The sequence below is a fragment of the Cyprinus carpio genome, chromosome A2 (assembly GCF_018340385.1).
Source record: "Cyprinus carpio isolate SPL01 chromosome A2, ASM1834038v1, whole genome shotgun sequence".
NCBI classification, from domain to species: domain Eukaryota; kingdom Metazoa; phylum Chordata; class Actinopteri; order Cypriniformes; family Cyprinidae; genus Cyprinus; species Cyprinus carpio.
The window spans coordinates 22621131-22640765 of record NC_056573.1 but is presented as its reverse complement, the minus strand read 5'-3'; the positions used below and the strand labels follow the sequence as shown (position 1 = coordinate 22640765).

The following is a 19635-nucleotide window of genomic DNA, read 5'->3' as shown; positions in this document are numbered from 1 at the left end:
TATACATTAAAATATAATTTATTTATGTGATGGCAAAGCTTTATATTCATCAGCCAGTCTTACTTCAGTCTTCAGTGTCATATGAATCTTCAGAAATCATTCTGATATGCTGATTTATTATCAGTGTAGGAAATGTATTTTTATTTATTTTATTTTTTTTTTTGGAACCTGTGATACTTTTTTCAGGATTCTTTGATGAATAAAAAGTTAAAATAACAGTATTTATTCAAAATAGAAATCTTTTGTAACAACGTAAGTCTTTACTATTAATTTTTATCAATTTAACATATCTTTCCTGAAAGTTATTAATTTCTTTCACTTGAAAAAAGATTTTTACAGAATATTTCTATTTAATTTTTTTCCAACATTGATAATTCAGCATATTAGAATGATTTCTGAAGGATCATGTGACACTGAAGAGTAATGGCTGATAAAAATATAACTATAAATTTACGATTTAATTTTGAATTATTATTATTATATATATATATAAATTATACATACATACATACATACATACACACACATATATATATATAGATATATATATATATATATATATTATATATATATATATATAATATATATAATATATATATATATATATGATATATATATTTTTTTTATATGAAATATGACCCTGACACTTCTTCATGATGTTCACCCATGTGTGCATGTGATCATTGTGTGTGTATGCAGTTTCAGGCCTTTCAGATTAAGGGCCAGTGCAGCGCCAGAGCGAGGATGATGATGTTGAAGCTGGCCATGGAAAGAGAAGCACCCGATGAAGATTTGTTCTGGGTGATGGGCAAGTCGTGGAAGGAGACCTTTACTGCATTTTTGGATACACCAGCTTCTGTGAGAGCTGGAAAAGAGAGAAAGAGCGAGAGATCAGGAGAGAGAGATAATGAGAGAGCAACAACAGTACATTCACATGTCTGACATGGTGTCTCATTGTTGAGACAACAGTTTCTAATCAGGAAGTGAAATAGACAGCCATTCCGATATAAATCTGAGAAATGGAGTCCTTCTTGGTGTGTATGTGTGACAGGACTGTAATTTAAAAAACACATTAAAAACCTCCCCTCCTCCCATTACCTAGAAATCCTCTGTGCTGCTGACTTCAGCACTCCCTTACCTGATCCTGTCTTAATGAAAAGTTTTGTTGCTCTGTACTATCTCTTTTTTTAAGCCTGCAATCGCCCTGTCCCAGTCTTCCATGCATTTACATTCAACTCTCTCTTTATCATTAATCTTTGTCTTTCTTTCCCCGTTTTACCCTTTTAAAGTCCCTGCAGCCCTGTCTTTCCCCTCTCTATAGAGCCGTTCAGTCATGATGGCAATTTGTAGGCCAACCCGAAAGCTAATTCGCCACGGGTTCCCTCATGAATTTACTATGGCTTTTTAGAAAAGCGTTTACGATTTATGAGCAAACAAGCTCTGTGGTTACATTTACTTGAAGAAACTTTCACATTTTGCTTTACAACATATATGAAACCCAGTCAAACCTCAAAAGTGAATTTTGAAGCCACTGTTTTTAACTCAAGTTGCTACTGTAAGTAACTTCAGTAGCTTTTTCTGAACTCATGTCTTATATCTTCACATATGATTGTTTTCACTTTAATCACCACAGGAGGCTATCTAAAGTATTTTGAAGCAAAGAAGGGGTTTCTGGCATTGAAAAACACGACTTGCTATTAAAAGCCCTGGTTATCCACACACCAAAGCGACTGAACTCTCCTGTCAAAGTTTCCACCCATTCTGCAGTGACATCCTAATAAACAAATTTCCCTGGCTCTCAGACAGTCTCGGGACTCCTTAAGCATCAGATTCTGTGGCCTAATGCTTTTGTTGTTATACAGAACAATGGACAATGAGCGCCCTATCCTTAGTTAGTGTGAATGTGGTTGTTTTTTTTGGTGGGGGGGAATTGCGTGTCGTGAGGTATGGATGACACTGAAGGCTTGTCGACTGTAAAACAATAGAGAATGAGACTCTATGGTGCTTACAGCATAAGACTTTACATACACTCAGAAGAACACCCAGAAGAAATCTGAAGACTACCAAGATTACCATACCATAACATACCATAACATACCATAACATAACATAACATAACATAACATAACATAACATAACATAACATAACATAACATAACATAACATAACATAACATAACATAACATGAAAATTATTAAAATATTAAAATACTCTTTTTGTTTTCCAATTAAATTTAATCTGATAGCAAAATCACAAACAGCAATACCATTAAAGACACTGCTAACAAAAATGAGGCTTGTCAGTTTCTGAGAATAAAATGTTTCATTTACAGTAATTATTTAATTTTAAAAAATGAATTAAATGATTAACAATTAATAGGCTGTATAACATAACATAACATAACATAACATAACATAACATAACATAACATAACATAACATAACATAACATAACATAACATAATATAATATAATAGAGCACACATGTAGATTTGTCTACACTCCCATAGTTCTGTCTTTCATCCTGTACCCTTTCCTCTAATAAGGAAATCATCCAGTGAATACTAAAAACTCTTCATAAATGCCAACAAACATATTTGTTTATTTTAAATATATTTTATGCAGACTTTGCCAGCTCTGAAATAAAGAACCCAAACAGTAAAGCTCAATGTCTGGAATGAAAAACACCGTTCATGCCAAAAACAGCCATGATTTCATTAGCAGCCACAGAAACAAGAAAAGAAATCAGCCTCTGTCACAACTCTCTTTCATGGTAATAAAGTTATCAGCTCGCAATCGTCACCCCGGCATGCTCAAGAAGCTCAAGTTTAGCCTTCACGTTCACAGGTTTCATGCTGTGCACCGAGACGCTGTCAGGGATCAGCCCATTGGTGTGTGTCTCTGTGTGTGTTTGTGAATGTTATGTTTGTCTCTCTTGAGGGTTTATGAGAGAGAAAGAGGGTGTTGGGTAAGACTTGCCAATTAGTCACCAATTAACAGAAAACCCACACAAACTCATATCAACAAAGACTTGAAGACAGAAGTTTAGATACATTTTAAGAAACAGTATTTCAGAGTTTTCATGAGATACTGTGCCTACATGCATGTGGAAGAAGCTGCTTAGCCATGTAGCTTGCCAAATGAGCTATAGTTATGATCATTTAAAACAGTTAAACTACAGACAAGATAACTTTTTTATTAGTAGCTTGCAGTGTGGCTTGTAGTGATACTTTTAAAATAATGTATTTTACAAGTATCATGGCTGTAGTTTAACTACATTAAATGATGCATGGTACTTTGCCTGTTGATTGCTGTTTATCACTGTTAATTCCACTGCACGCCTAAAATAAACACTTGTTTATCTTACAGCGCTCATAACCAGGGCACTAACATAGCTGCACTATTTACAATTTTACCAAAATAGACCCAGACTGTCTCAACAACCTGTGCGTAACAGACAGAAAATCAAAACTACAAATCTCTGGAGAGTGTGTCATATCGTCTGGTTCGCGCAAGTGAAAAAGCTCTCAAAGCCAACTCTAAAAGCTACAAAAGGCGACAAAAATCAAAACACCTGCCAGCTCTCTTTAAAAAGCATTTGCACTCCACAGCAACCAAACCAATCATGGGGTTTATTCCACCTATCAGTCTACCCTTTGGTTTAATTCTTCCATCAGCCTTTCTCAGGGTGACCTGCAAGTCCCACTGGTCACAACCTGCCTTCACTTATGAAAGTCAGTAGGAAAGAATGTATCCAGATACTATCATTTGCCATGTAACCAAAACTGCATGTGCTGCAGACTTTGCTACTTAAGCCATATTGAGAGGTGCTCATTTGCAAAGAAAAAGGAAGAAGTGAAAAGAAGAAAGGAAAACTTTCACTTGTATTTGGTTAACTGTCTCAGGAAGGAATCAAAAGCACTTTGTCAAAACTTGTTGATTCCAACCATTGGGTATTTAAAGCTAGACTGATTCAGATTCAGCAAGGGATTACAGAGGTCACTGTTTCCATATATCAGATTTAGACTCTAAAGCTTTGTTGGTGTGACTTGCAGCCTTGCTTATTGTAAGTTGATTCAGCATTATGGTGCTGAGGTAGGAAAGACGGACTGAAAGAAAGAGAGAGAGAGAAAAGTATACTGGTTCATTCATGACTCAGACTGGGTGATCAGCAGCTGATGGGAAAGATGACGATTACCCATAACCTCTCTCTTTCAGTGTTGCCAATCTGGGGATTTTGTCACCGAATGCAGTGACTTTCACATTGTTGCTGTGACTTTTATTAATGTTTTGCAACAAGGAGCTATTTTGGTGATATTTTTGGCAATTGTGGGGAAAAAATATGGCAGATATTCTGTCATTTGTGACGTCTTCGCCATTCTCTAATTATCATTTCACTAGTAAATATAGCTGAAATCACAGCACAGTGGTTGCCTGTAATGTGTATGGTGATGTTGTCAGACGACATCTTGTTTTTATTTTTAGCAGTTCAGAGCAGTTCTGAAACAGAAACATAAAAATATGTAAATGAGAACAAATTTATTTGGAATTTGGCTGTATTAAAATAGGAATAGGCTGTATTAAATGGAAATGAATGAAGGGCTGATATGATGTTATGACGTAATGAATATGCTAATTAGTGCATAACGTCATCTAGCAACATTAAGTGACTTTTCAAGCAGGCTCTACTTTTCATTGAAGGTATTTGGCAGCACTGCTCTCTCTCTCGCTCTCCCTCTCTCTCACACACACACACAAACACACACACACACACACACACACACACACACACACACACACACACACACACACACACACACACACACACACACACACTCTATCAAACTGTATTGGCTCCGAACCCTTAAATACGAAAATCTATTATAAAAAACTATTAATATAACATTTTTAAAACTATGATGCAAAACTCAAATAAACCATTTCCATATTTACAGTACCTATCAATTCTTACAAAAATTATGACCGTCTGTTGGTTGCCATGTATAACAAAATCCAAAAAAATTTTGCCAAGCTGGCATACTTGGTTTGTGAACAGAATTATTTATTTATTTATTTATTTATTTTTATTATGAGGCATGTCCAATCAAGCTGTAATTTTTTTAAGATATAATGAATTAAAATTATCTTTAGCCAAACAAAAGGAGTCAATCACGCAATATTTATGTCTTTTTAAAATTCTGTATAAAATTTCCCAAAGTTTTTGGGAATTACGTGATATTAGTTTGAACATCTGCCGCTGCGCTGATAATGTACCAAGTACTTATGATGAGTAGCAATATTGAATATTTGATTGCTAACAGATTTACCAAGCTGTCATTTAAACAGTATATATATACGAATTTAAAATAAAGGGAGGACATGCCTAAGCTGGTTATAGGCTACAGCAGTCGCGGCTTAATTAAATGGCACAACAAGCAGATCTCTTTTAGCACAGATTTTTAAGCGATGGATTTTTGCTTCAAGTGATAAGCCAGGAAAGTGAAATTATATTATCTTGCTGTATGTCTGTTGTTTTCTTAACATTTTCTGACTAAAAGCAACCAAAAAGTCCTTTTAAAGCGGTTAAGCAAATAATAATAATAATCGGCAGGGATCCCCAGACCAATACAATTAGTGTGCCTCCTCTATTTTAAAACCCATGAGCCGTCACTGCTGCTACTTCAGTTCCAGTTTTAGCTCAATTGTAATGAATATTTCACATCAATTTTAGATTACTTTTAAGTGTTTCTTTTTAGCTAATTGGCCTCATCTCTGATTATGTCCCCATGTCTCTGATCGGTACAGTAATTCTCTGTTCAGTACCGGGGCTGTACTGACGCTGGGCAAGCATTCAGGCGATCAATAAAACAGCCTTGCCATCCCTGAAGGACCACAATTATCACATGACACTTTGGACAGCAGCCTAAGGAGTGCATACAAACTAGTGACCAGACACAAGCAGATTCAGAATACTCAACCAATTATAACCTGAACTGTCTTAACTAGAATTATTCATTCAGAACACATATGAAAATAATCAATAATAAAAAAAATGACTAAAATATTCCAAATTATTTACAATGTTATACCTACTGTATATGGACAGCATTTGTGGCATGCTTCCAATTATAATAAATAAATAAAATATTACATAGGTGTATTTTGCATGCAAATAATTGTTATATTATATTATAATTTTTTATTTTATATATATATCTATATATATATATATATATATATTATATATATATATATATATAGATATATATATATATATATATATATTTTTTTTTTTTTTTTTTTTTTTTTTTTTAATTATATATATTATAAATTGTTCATTCACCTAGAAAAGATAACTGCAAAAAGACAACTAGACAACAGTACAACAACTTATGGTGAAATATTCAGGTCTAAGTGATTAAAAAAACTACTTTTAAATCCTGTGAGTGTATCTAAACTGAAAGAATTCATCAGCGGCAATAACAGATGCCCCTTATAAGGAGGTGTGAAGGTGTTTTCCACCACTTACTATCCTTACGAGTTATAATGAGCATATTTCACACGGATTTGTTTATTCAGTTCTCAGACTGCTGCAACGGTGACCATTTAAACAGGAGGTTGACCTTCTGTTGCCTGGCAATCCACCTTTATAGAGCAGCTCTGATAAAGAGCATTCAGCAGAAGCATAATAAAGGCCAATGAGAGAGAGAGCGGAGGGGAGAGACACAGCAGAAGAATAAAGGCTATGAAGAAGACGTGTCACAGAGATAAAACCAAAAGCTATTTCAAGTTAATTATCAAGGTGAAGTTGGGTTATTCTTAAATCACATATAAACTGGAGAGAAACATAAAGATGTACAGATCTCATTTACTTTAACAAGTTAAGTTTCTTAAATAACATGTCTGAAGATTTTTAGTGCACTGCACCTTGCTAACTTTGGAAAATCCAACAACTTCTTGTTTTAGCAAATTTACATACAATTGATGATAATGACACTATTAGAATGAAGCTACTGACAATAAAACATATTGCTATACAAAGGTTTGGGGTTTGTAAGATTTTTGAAAGAAGTTTTTATGCTCACTGGGGGTGCATTTATTTAATCAAAATACAGTAAAAACAATAATATTGTGACATAATTTTCTATATTAATATATTTTAAAATAATCTATTCCTGTGATGGCAAAGCTAAATTTCCACCATCATTACTTCAGTCTTCAGTATGACATGATCCTTCAAAAAACAAAAAAAACTATATATATATAGGGCTTTTTGATACTTTTGATACATTTTCAGGATTCTTTGATTAATAGAAAGTTCAAAAGGGCAGAATTTTTTTTAAAACATCTTTTGTAACATTGTAAATATCTTTGCTGACACTTCTGATCAATTCAATGTGTCCTTGTTGAATAAAAGTATTAATTTCTTTAAAAAGAAAATCTTTGAAACAATAGCATATATGCATTGTGAAAAGAACTATACAAATTAACATGACATTTGGTTAAAATTTTTGTCTATTCCATTTAGTACATGTTTATAATTTTGCATATTATAATCAGCTATATATAAATAAATTTCATTTAAGGGTCGCTTGTGTGTGAGCGAGAGAGAAATGTTGTGTTCATAATGACTTCTTTAAACGCAGACAGTCCTCTCCATAGGGATGTGGTCAGACTGGATCAGAGCTGCATGTAGGAGGACTAAACCACTAGCAGAGGTCACAAAAACAACACCCACACACACAAACAGCATTTGTGCAATCACTGAAAAAGACAGCGGTCACCCTAACACTGACCCACTTAGCAGCAATAAAAACTACACTGTTAAGTCAAGTATTTCATAAACTGAACACAGAAAGTGAGCAATATGATGAACACTCCCATTTCATTACAATCAATAAAGCTGTCATGAGATTTATACTGTTTGAGCCCTGCAGTCCAGTGCTCACACACTGTTCACAAATACTATAATCACTGAAGCTGTTTACACTGCAGAATGGATCTCTTATTTACACTGGTCTACACTGTGTTGATTATAATGGGTGAGTTCTAGTTTTATGTTGCTTTAAGGCAGTGTATTTGGCAAACATTATTTACTTTACAAAGTGAGCATGACAACTTACTGTACAGCAGATCCAAAATAATTTCATACCATTTACATTTCAGTTTAGTTTTACTGCTTCAATGATTGGTTATAACATTTCTCTTCAGATCTCATCTGTAGATCAAACTGCTTAAAAGTCTATTTAGATTGGACTAAATTTATGTCTGTGACTCCTTTAAATGCTCAGTTGCTGAAAAACAGTTGTAAATAGGGAGAAGGAAATAATATAATATAACAGGAGTACACCTCTGTGTGTTTGGTTAATTGTGAATACTATAATTATTAAGGATGCACTAATATAAACATTCTGCCTGATGATATTTATAGGCAATAATATTTGACTAAAATATTAAAATCAATCATTTTAAATCAAATTAATCATCACTACATTATAATTTTCAGTATAAAAGATTATATTTAACAGTGTTATTAAATTAGTAATAATATAATTAAAAAACAAATAATAATTTAAGATTAACTTTAGGCCCTTAATTGATGGAAAAAGTAATCTATAATTAAAAATAACGTGGAAAAAAATAAATTGCACAATTCAATATACAACATCGTTTAAAAAAAAATCTAGAAAATATATGCAAATACAGCATTATGAAATTATACATGCACTAATTTGCATACATTATTAGAACAAAAATCCGAACATTGGACAAAGCCAGGTTTCATTTTGTTGACATATTAGAGCAAAAGGTTTTTATAGAGGGGGTTTCTTTTGGCTGTTTCTATGGATATTTCTTTTTATCACTCCATACAGTAAATCAGAAAATACAGTCAACAGACAGAAGGGGGAAAAATCACTGTTTTTAGGGATTAAATGTTATATAAATCAAGTGAATGACACCTGAACAAATCCCTCTGTATGTATATATATATAAAAATAAAAATCTAGATGGGAATAAAACTGAAATGTTTGATGTATGCATTTTCTACACATGGTCTTTGGAGAAAATGGTCTTTATAGATATGTATTGTAATTGAAATCCATAGTTGCAAATAAAGAATAACATGCAATAAAATAAACACTTAAATATGTATTTTGATGTTTTCTTTCCACTAGTCTGAAAGAAGACAAGTTATGGATACTAAATAGCCTAAAATGTCAAAATGGACCAGTGCACGAAAAAAAAAGTGGTTTTGTCTGAAGTGCCTTGCCTTAAAACAAAATATTTAGCCCAAAAACAAAAGCCTGACTGCAGAAGGTTTTGTGATGTTAGGCAGTTCATTATCCAAGCAAACATCAGGTAGAAAGTACAGGATGTAACCAAAGATGAGTCCAGACTTTCAATAAGCGCAATTAAAAGTAATGTGCCATGTGTGTATTCCTGTGAAGGCTGTATATGAGTGTGAAAGTGAAGATTCTCTAAAATACAAGAACTGTTGGCCTTAGGTTTTCTCTCCATTTAAGAGATATTAAACAGCCTGCAGGGAACCATCTCATTAGATTAGCACATCATAAACACCTCTAAAGACCTCAGGACTACAGCGATGAGTGAGAAAAATACTGCAAATAGAAGCACTTAGGATAGTTATAGCACCTCTTTAAAACAAGCCGCATGATTTGAGGTACCACATCTGTAAACGGTGCAGATTGTGTTACACGGCAAAGTTGAATACTTATGGTTAGGAGTTTGTTCAAATCCACAAAACATGGTGAAGTTTAACATATCAGTGTCACAACCCCAGAGTAGATCCATCACTCACAGGCCACATACAGTAAACATTTCTCTTTGTGGGCAAACACTAGAATCCCAGTGTTTGCGTTTAAAAGTGTGTTTCAGCAGAGGAGAGTTAGGCCGCTAATGGGATGTAGATATTTCAAACATAAAAAAAAAACACTCTTTGTCCATAATGAGCCATCCCAATCTCCTGCTTTCTTTAGGGAAACAAAAACATACATAGAGGCTTGTGGGATTTCGGGCAGTCTGTGCGTGTCTATATGGTGGAAGAGAGTTTTTTCTGAAACCCAGCCGTTGTTTTTCCTCTATAATCCACAAGGTGCTTCCCAGCTGTGGTGGCAGCCTGAAGGGGAACATTCCGGGAACATTCAGGCCTGTGTCCAGGATATGGGCAGCTTTCATCCGCCTTATCGAGCTTAGGTCACAATCCCACAGATCACGCCCGGGTCTCTTGGCCCTGCACGCACGTACCTTTCAACTCCATGGAAAGATGACAAACAAAGAGTGAGAAAGAAGAGTTGATGGTTGTTTCTATATCTGATGTGGTAATGGCTGATGTGATTGAGCTAAACTAGAGAGATGCCGTTAATTTGTACAATCGTTTTTCCTGTCTGTTGTTGTGATTTTTAGGGGCCTGGCCTGTTTGACAGATGTGGACTCAGTGAGGATTTTGCAACCAGTCTTAGCAATTTCCTGGTCTGCTTTCATCTGAGATGCACAGACTCACCAGGTCCTTAGGAAAGGCTGTCCACACTGCCTTAAAGAAATATGTTGGCCAAAAATAAAAAATCTGTAGTTCGTTTACTAACCCTCGTATGGCTGTCATGCATGACAAAAGAATTAAATGGTTCCTTTTCTTTTTTCTTTTTTTTTAAGAGAAATGAAAACTCATCTACAGTGTAATTTCCACCACATCTCAAATTACATATTGTGCTTAGTTACCAAATAGTTAACAAAAAGTAACCAAATTTCATCAAACAAATATCACTGAACATTTTGTCCGTAGCTAATTTAACAGCTAACATTTTATTCATCTTGTATATAGACAATAATATATATATATATTATTATTGTATATTATTGTATATATTATTGTATATTATTGTATATATGTATATTCATTATCGATTTTTGTGCATAATGCGATTAATCGCGATTAATCACAGAAAACCAATGGTTTTTAAAGGGGTCATATGATGCTTTTTTAAAGATCATTATTTTGTGTATTTGGTGTAATACGGAATATGTTGACATGCTTTAATGTTCAAAAAACACATTATTTTTCAAATACTGTACATTATTGTAGGTCCTCTATTTCTACAATTCCCTCCTTTTGACAAACGCGGTCTGCTCTGATTGGCCAACTGGCCCAGTGCATTGTGATTGGCTGAATACCACAAGCACTCATCAGAAATGTAACGCCCCTTTCCATAATCGCGAGCTTCATTTTTCAAAATAAATGTAAAGGCAGTTAATAATATCCTTAGTTTTACCATCAGTTCAAGCCCGAAAGGGGAACAGAGTCGAGTGACAGACACACTGATAAAGCTCGTATGTGTTTGCAGTACACAAGCCACAGACGGTTAAGACAGCTGACTCCACTGTGTGACCCTGAGTCTCTCTCTCTCTCTCTCTCTCTCACTCTCTCTCTCTCTCTCACACACACACACACACAACGCGCAAAACTCCGAATTTGAACAGTCAATAACAAATACTTAAACTAATAACAAAACATACTTACAGTAGCTGATTCAGAAGCACCAGATTGTCATAGCAAAGTCAGTATTACCTCCTCTCCTAGGTTCATGAAACGGTCGTCCATAAAATGCATTGCTGTTCTGTTGTAAGTAATCTTAAAGATTCCTAAATGCATCTGCTTTCGGAAGGCCAAATAAAGTGTTTTTGCTTTCACCTAGATACACACAGCATCTCCCTGACATGACTGCTTCAACACTAACTGCAGTTACTGAAACCACGCCTTCTTTCTTTGCGTGAACATTTGGGCAGCATTACGCAAATATTTCCACACAGTGACGTAGACATGTGGGTGTGTGTTTGAATGAGCCGTTTTAGGGGAGCGTGGCAGAGTCTTAACTTTGATAAAGAATATTTCTTTGGGTTTGAGACTTTAGTCTTTGCAACTTCAGTATCTTCTTCATGCACCAAGAACTTGTAACACTCCAAAGAGAAAGGAAAAATTGAAATCGTATCATATGACCCCTTTAACATTATTGACATAAAACCAGGCACAATGTGTCATGAGGCACGAGCTAACACACAATGCACAATCACGATTGACCAAGACCATACCAGGGTCATGCATAATTCTGAGGCATGATTTAGAGACGCAGGGCTTGAATACTCATGATGCGTCAATGCACAAATATTTTGTGGAACATTTCAGCTGACATGTTTTTTCAACACACAAATGACAGTGGTCAGCACTTCTGTCAAAAAGAGCTGAATTTTCGGACTAAACAGGAGGTAGGCAAGCTCACAGAGCGTGGCTTCTCATCATCACACAACACTAATAATTCTGACTATCCTGCAAAAAGCACCAGTCCAACTGTATGCCCACGTCAGCATGTCAGTGTGTTGCACATGAGATGTGTCAGACCGTAGCATCAGATTCTTTAGTTAGCCTGAGTTTGCACGTTCTTGTTTGCATTATGTGCCACACAACCAGAGCCAATTTACAATATACAGTCTGTATTTTACAGGAATGCATTTCTACATTAAACATTTGCTTTGTATGTGTGTAAAAAAAAAATCAACCTAATAATGAAGTAACAGTGATTTCTACAGTGATTTACATATTTTTAGTTTCTTATATTGTAAATAAGTGTGCCTAGATTGGAATTTATTCAGAAAATGTTTTTTTCTGCAAGTGCCTAATCAAATTAGCATTATTAACAATGCTCTGCAAAAAGCTATTAACCAATTACGGCTTCAGCATAACATAGGGCTGCTAATCACTGGGGTCCAAAACAACATTGTACCAAAAGACAGGAACCATGGTATGCTTTTGGTTTAAGTTTTTTTTTGTCATATCTCTATATTGTTATGTAGTGTGAATGCAGAGAAGAAAAAGACAGGTGTGTGTGTAATTGAGAGGGCCGGCTGGTCATTAAGGGCCTTATTGGTCATCAAGCTCGCTGTGGGATCTCATTCACAGTCTGGGCTAATTAAAGAGCCGTTAAATTGTTCACTTGGGAACATGACTGAGCACTTTCCCAGACATATGATGATTAAATAGAAGTCACAAATGGGCCACATTTAGTGGCCTTTCAAGCTGATCTGAGACCCTGCCGCTCTTCAAAAAAAAGAAAAAAAAATTGTTAAGACGTATGTAGCCTGTATGGAGCCTGTTGATATTAAAATAATCACTTGCTACTTCTTGGATCATATTAAAATGAGGGGTGTATATTATCTTTCATTTTTTTTATCCTCCTACAAAAAATATTAAACAACAGAAAGCCTGTACAACAGCAAATGATGCTCCCTGATTCTCAGTCCCTACAGGTAACTAACTAAATACTGGAGAACTGACCTTATAAAACTGATCTAGCGCAGGATGACTCAATAAACCATACCAGTCAGTATGTGAAAAAAGTCCAATTTAAATTTAGACTTTACTGGGTTTCAATATTTTACTAAATTTCTCACAAAATAGTATATTATATATTTACTTAGAATTTCATGTATTCATCAATCACTGAAGCTATAAAGGTATGCTAATAAAGAAACTCATTATTGCTTGTCTTTTTCATTGTTACCACTTTGTCTAGGCCGTTTCCAAATATTTGAAGAGCACTGTATATAAAAAATAACTGTTAACAATAATCCTCATCATTTCATTTATTTATTTATTAGTTCTATTCGCTGTTTTATAATACATTTGAATACATTTTATATTAATAATGTTTTATACTTTGCTTTTATTGTTTTATTTTTATTTCTTATGCAACTTTTGTGATTATGTTATGTTATTATTTTAAATCATTTTTATGCAAAGCACTTTTTACATATGGTAAATTACTACTATTACTTTTTTTATTTTTTTATTCATATGCATGTTTTATATAGTAGATTTTCATACAGTGTTCTTCAAAAGTATGTATAAGAAAACATACATACATGATATATGATATATACAATACTCTTTCTATTTATGACAGCATGCATTAAAAATAATAATAATAATAATAATAATAATAATAATAATTTCAATTTCAAACTGCAAACATCTTCACTGCAGTTCCTCCCTGATGGACTAGATGCACACAAGAGATGAGGAAGTGTGTGCTCACAGTTTTTAATACATAGCACAATAGCACAATAATAGCACAATACACACAAGAAATAAGCCACCAGGTTCACAAACTAACTAATTAACTATCTAGATCCAACTGGACCAGCTAATGGTGATAAATGATCAGCTTTGACCATTCAACACCCATCAGAAGCTAGTTCTATCTGGATTTTCAGGTAGAATAAAAATATATGCATGTAGGCTGAATCTGAAAGGCACTTTGAACCAAGTTGCAACACACTAAATTCCCACTGAACTTTCTCGTTGACTGACAGGATGATAGCAGTTTTCAGAAATCTTCGGAGATATCATCGCATGCTTTTCTTCATGCTTTTGACTGATCTCTAAGTCCATCAACAGCGCAATCATGTAAATAAGGTTGTCATAGAAACGTGGCTTTTACCGCAATTAGAAGGAGTGGGATGGATCACGTGGAAGCGGGAATAGAGAGAGAGTGGCTTAGCCTATCAGTTAGCAGGTGTCAATCACAGGCACGCCGCAGGAGGCCCACACTGGCTCGGAGCTGAATGCCCCTGCTGAAGGAGGAATCGATAAACAAGACAGCGAGAGACAGCGATACACTGGTGATGTGTGAAGGTGGCAGGTGAAGGTGACCCGGGTTAGGAGGAAGACGCACACACACAGGATAGAACATACAAAACTCAAGTACCTAGAGACAAATACACACACCTGCTGCTTTCTGTGATGGATGGAGCCTGACATTGATGTAGTTTGGTGTCACATGTAATGCCACCTGTCACATCACACACTACATAGGAGGGAAAGATCATCTCACCATCTGTTTTGAGAAGGCATGCAGTTCATTTGGAAGCTATTTTGTAAAAAAAGAAAAAAAAATGTTATAATAATCAATAATATTTAAAATAATATTCAAATAATGTTATTTTAGTATTATTTATATACTATTACAGTATTGATTAATATTGTGAAATATATTTTTATATATTGTAGAATTTATATTCCCATTAAGCTTTTATTTATTTTTATTACTTTCAGCACTTCAACGTAAACTTATTTCAGTTAGTTTCAAGGAAACATTCATTCATTCATTCATTGTTTTCCATCTAATATTTAGATTTTATTTCCACTTTATTTCAATTACCAGCAACTATTTTTAATAGTTTTAGCTCCATTTAACAACAACAATACTGATGTGGAAGTGGAACTAAAACATTTAATCAAATAAGAAAGACTCTGAAACAAAAAGATTTCTCTCCCATCCAAAGCAATCTGACTCCCTTTCAGTTTATGTGTGTGAATTTGAATATAAATTCCAATAATTAAATTCAGGATAGTATAGAGAAATTGATCTATTTGTAAGGCAAATATGACATATGACTACAAACTTTTACAAGTATCTTTACAAGAAAAAATGCTTGTGCTTTTCCTCATTTGGAAATAGCATTGGATAAAAGCATCCGCTGAATGAACAAATGCCCAGAAATCTTCCTCATCCAGTCCACAGCTCATCCAAAGCATCACAACTCAGTCCTTACATCCACATCCAGTCACTGAGTCCCTCTCAGAACCGCTGTTGCCACATTAGCGCCGGTTGCTAAGAGACCCCAAAGATTCCAGGATCCCCATGTGCCCCATTCAGGCCCACAGTCATTTAGATGGAGTCCTTCGTTCCCAGCTTTGGTTACCGAGGGAGGGAAATTGGTATTTTGGAGGAGAGGAGAGTACCATAGTGAGAGAGAAAAAGCAGGAACTCTGAGCTGAAAACATCCCACAATCCATCTTCTGCCATGGTAGCCAAATAGTCAAGCCCATAAACAAAGACAACTTGAAGAGTGATCAGCAATAATGAGCTGTTCGTAATGTCCGCCGGCCTTCTTTAGGCCCAACAAAGCAATAAACAGCTGGAAAATAACCAGACAGGCAGAATGACTTGTTGACCGGGGATAGTGAAGAGAACAAGGCACTTTGACTCACTGAATATGTTTGCCATACTGCTTCTTGGAAAATTCAGCTAGTGGAATCCTGTGCAAGAATAAAAAGTTATTAGAAAACAGCCCTCAGAAGCTAATTCTAAATGTTGGTTGTCTGGTTTTTTGAGTGGAAGAACAACAGCAGAGCCATGACGAAGCTATCTAAAGTACATGCTATTCTAGCTGCCTCTCTCTGATCATGTTATGGAACATTTCTCATCACGTCATGCATAGCGGTTATCCGATAATTGCTAAACTGGTGGTGTGTCAGCGGCGGTGGCGTAAGGCTTTGGCTGGAGCTTATCCACAAATTCCACTGAAGTTATAAATCAGTGACAGTTCTGAAATCTGGCATCCGTTCCTGTGCAACACAAACAAAACTCCACTAAACAAGAGACGCCTCGCCACTCACAGAATACTAAACACAAGGATTAGGAGGGTAAATGAAAAACAATGTGTTCTTCTGTCTTTCAATCAGACAGATGGTGGATCTGCTGTGATTTGGCGAGAATGAATCACAACACCTCACAACACTTTCGTTGTTAACTGACAAGCTGCACAAATCCACATTCATTATCAGCGTTGATTTGCGCAGCTTGTCAGTTAACAACGGCTCTGTGTAGTAACAGCTGCTCTATGTGCGCCTGATAGAATTTACCGCTGATTAGTACGCATTAATTATCAGCTAATATTTATCATGCACCCCTAATATTAATGTTGTTTTAAAATATTTTAATATTATTAATATTAAAACTAACTGCCGTCATGTGTGACATCAGCTGAAAAGGTAACTAGTTTCAGAGCTGTAGCAAGATATTTCAATTGCTGAATGATTACAAAAGACCTTTTTTCTGTGGAATAACTGTTGAAATTTTCGCAATAAAACCTGGAACGTGTGCTGAAAACAACCTACAGGGTCAATTTTGAGTTAATGTTAACTTTAATGTCTACTTCCAAGGAGCAGGAAGATGGTATCACTGTAAAAACATGAAATGCTGATAAATGTAGCAGAACAGCTGTTTGGCCTCGTTATGATACGGGGCATGTGATACTGCCATGAATATCAGCTTCTTCTAAACCTCAGCATTGCAGGAAGAAACAAACAAACAAAAAAATAGAGCTCAGGGCATAACCTCATATCAAACAGTGAACTGTGACTCAATGATCCAAATGTTCAGCTCCTGTTCTGACACCCTCAATGTGGAACACATCTGCAGATGAATTAACCACACTGGGGTCAGAGGTTAAAGTGTTTAATCACACTGTGCCCGTGGGGCTAGTGCCATGGCCTTGTCCAGCTGTGCCTCAATCGATTTAAATGCCTCATCATCATGAGGACGGCACCACAGGCCACAGGCTCAGGGGTCAACAGAGAGGCCATCTCGTGAAATACTGACCCCTAAGAGAAACGGGGTTCATGGAACTTGAATGGCGTGAACGTGACGGAGCGAGATGTGGTGTCATGAAGGAGAAAGGGAAATACGAGGGTGAAGAGGATGTGACTGCAGTTAAAATGCAGTTGTGTTGATATACAGCATCTGTGGTCGATATGCAACAGTTCAAAGCTGCGATCAGACTCTGATTCCAAACAACCACTACTACAGGATTGGGCCTCATTTTGGAAAGAAAGAACAATATCGTTGAAAGCGCTTTGAAAATTATTTATGATTGATGAGAATGGGCCTTCAGATATATGAACTCTCATTTATCATTTCTTAGAAGACCAAATTATATGTCTCAGTTGTTTCTATTAAAATGTATCCAAAGAAATTCTAGGAGAAGCATACAGTATGATACATAGTATGATGTAAATTAAATATCATTTGAAAATTTTAATATATTTTGTTATATAGTTCCATTACATGTTTTGCAATCTCCCCAAAGAAAATTCATAAATAAATGCATATACAATTAATAAAAAAATAAATGTTATTTCATATAAATAAATAAATAAATAAAGTTTGATATATGATGCTTTTAGCCACTAACTACATAATTCATTGTTCCCTCAGAGTCTCCGAGTTCTCAAAAGTCGAAACTCTCGAACATCTTCAGCACATTTGCACGTCAAGATATTTCAACAGAATCTAACAAAACACCTTCTGCTGGCACACAGCACATCCAGAGCACCTATAATAACATCTAACCCTGAGAATTACACGTCTTCTTCCAAAAGACAGTAGGAGGAAAAACAGACAGCTTATTTCTTTTGGTCAGCTGGTTCACTTGAGTATTACGACCAGGTGCTCAAATAAAAGACACCTTCGACTTAAAGCCCCCCCCCCCCCCATGTCGATTTACTTCTAAGTTAAATAAATAAAGAAACACTTGCGTGTGCTCTTCTTAAGACAGTATCAGAGAAAATGTGGTGAGCTCTGGAACATTCTGTTTCTGTTCACTCCACATGTTTACATATTAACCATTAAGCACCGTGGCAAAACTGGGCATGTGTCTGGCCGGGCATGTGCAACCAAAAACAGAGGGAGAGAGAAAACCAAGAGGGCAATGGAAAACAAGAGAGAGCAGAAGTTGGCTTTGTCTTACAAAAAAACAGATGCAGTAGCTGCAGTACCAAAACACATTTCCAAGACAGGAGATCTAATCTCGCTGACCCCTCAACTCTTTACGCTCTCGAGCAGTTGTTTGCTACTGCAGTTGTTCTGTTGTGGTAGACACTACAGCAGTTTCTCTACTTGCCATATTTGTTCTCTGATTGCTCTGTAAGTGTCATATTATACATTTTGTATGAAAAAATGTTTCTCCCTGAGGTCCACTCACTTGTTACGATATAATTTTGCTTTTATAATTTACACTCCTTTCTCTGACACCTTAGGCTCGTTTACACCAAGGATGAAATACAATATCTGTAAAGATTTAATAATAAATCTGATTCCACTTTTTTATCTCCAGCCAATCAGAATCCACCCAATTTTAAAGAGCTCTGACATTTAAAGCAGCTGACGACATCTGTTGGAGTGGATGCTAATATATCTTTATACGTAGTTACCATTCTTGGTCTGAATGAGTCTTTACATCATGTGATATGATTTTAGTGGCGAGCAATTTGTCTGTTCACACCAGATGTGGCTAAATCAATCACAAATCACAGAAATGGCCTTTTCACACTTGAAATGGTTAATTCTGGGTCATTCAAAAACCTAGGTAAATAGAGTCCTGGGTTATCTAGATTCACGTTTCACGCTTTCGCTCATAATTTACCCGGGGTTAACAATTAATCCTGGGTATTCATAAACTGACATTTTATATTGTACATTTCTAAACCATGGGTGAAAAAGATAGTACGCCAAAAAATGAGATGTCTTTGGCTTGTCACCATATACCCTCCACTTGTTCTAAACTTAAAAAAATAAGTAAATATATAAATAGACAAATGAATAAATAAATACTATGGAAGTCAATGGCTACTGTCAACTGTTTGTTTACCAGCTTTTTTCAAAAAAATCTTCTACTGTTTTCAGTGGAAGAAGGAAACTCATACAGGTTTAGAACAAATGAAGGGTGAGTAAATGGTGACAGAATGACATAATTTTCTGAGTGAACTATCCCTTTAACATTC

General features: G+C 35.5%; 1 protein-coding gene and 1 long non-coding RNA gene across 4 annotated transcripts in view; one reads left to right on the top strand and one right to left on the bottom strand.

Annotated features, from left to right (window-relative positions):
- Window positions 1-620: 620 nt before the first annotated feature.
- Window positions 621-19635, bottom strand: part of LOC109100706 (glypican-5-like) — a 99112-nt gene continuing 80097 nt past the window's right edge. For 2 of the 3 annotated variants that reach the window (XM_042710972.1, XM_042710983.1), the window contains one exon: window positions 621-865. In XM_042710972.1, coding sequence (XP_042566906.1) covers window positions 711-865 — 155 coding nt within the window. In that variant the 3' untranslated portion in view covers window positions 621-710. The remainder of the gene's footprint in view (window positions 866-19635) is intronic. The other variant, XM_042710991.1, reaches the window with a different exon arrangement.
- LOC122134687 lies at window positions 7889-10562 on the top strand. The gene is made up of 3 exons (XR_006153032.1): window positions 7889-8041; window positions 10114-10298; window positions 10425-10562. It is a non-coding gene; the product is annotated as an uncharacterized LOC122134687 (long non-coding RNA).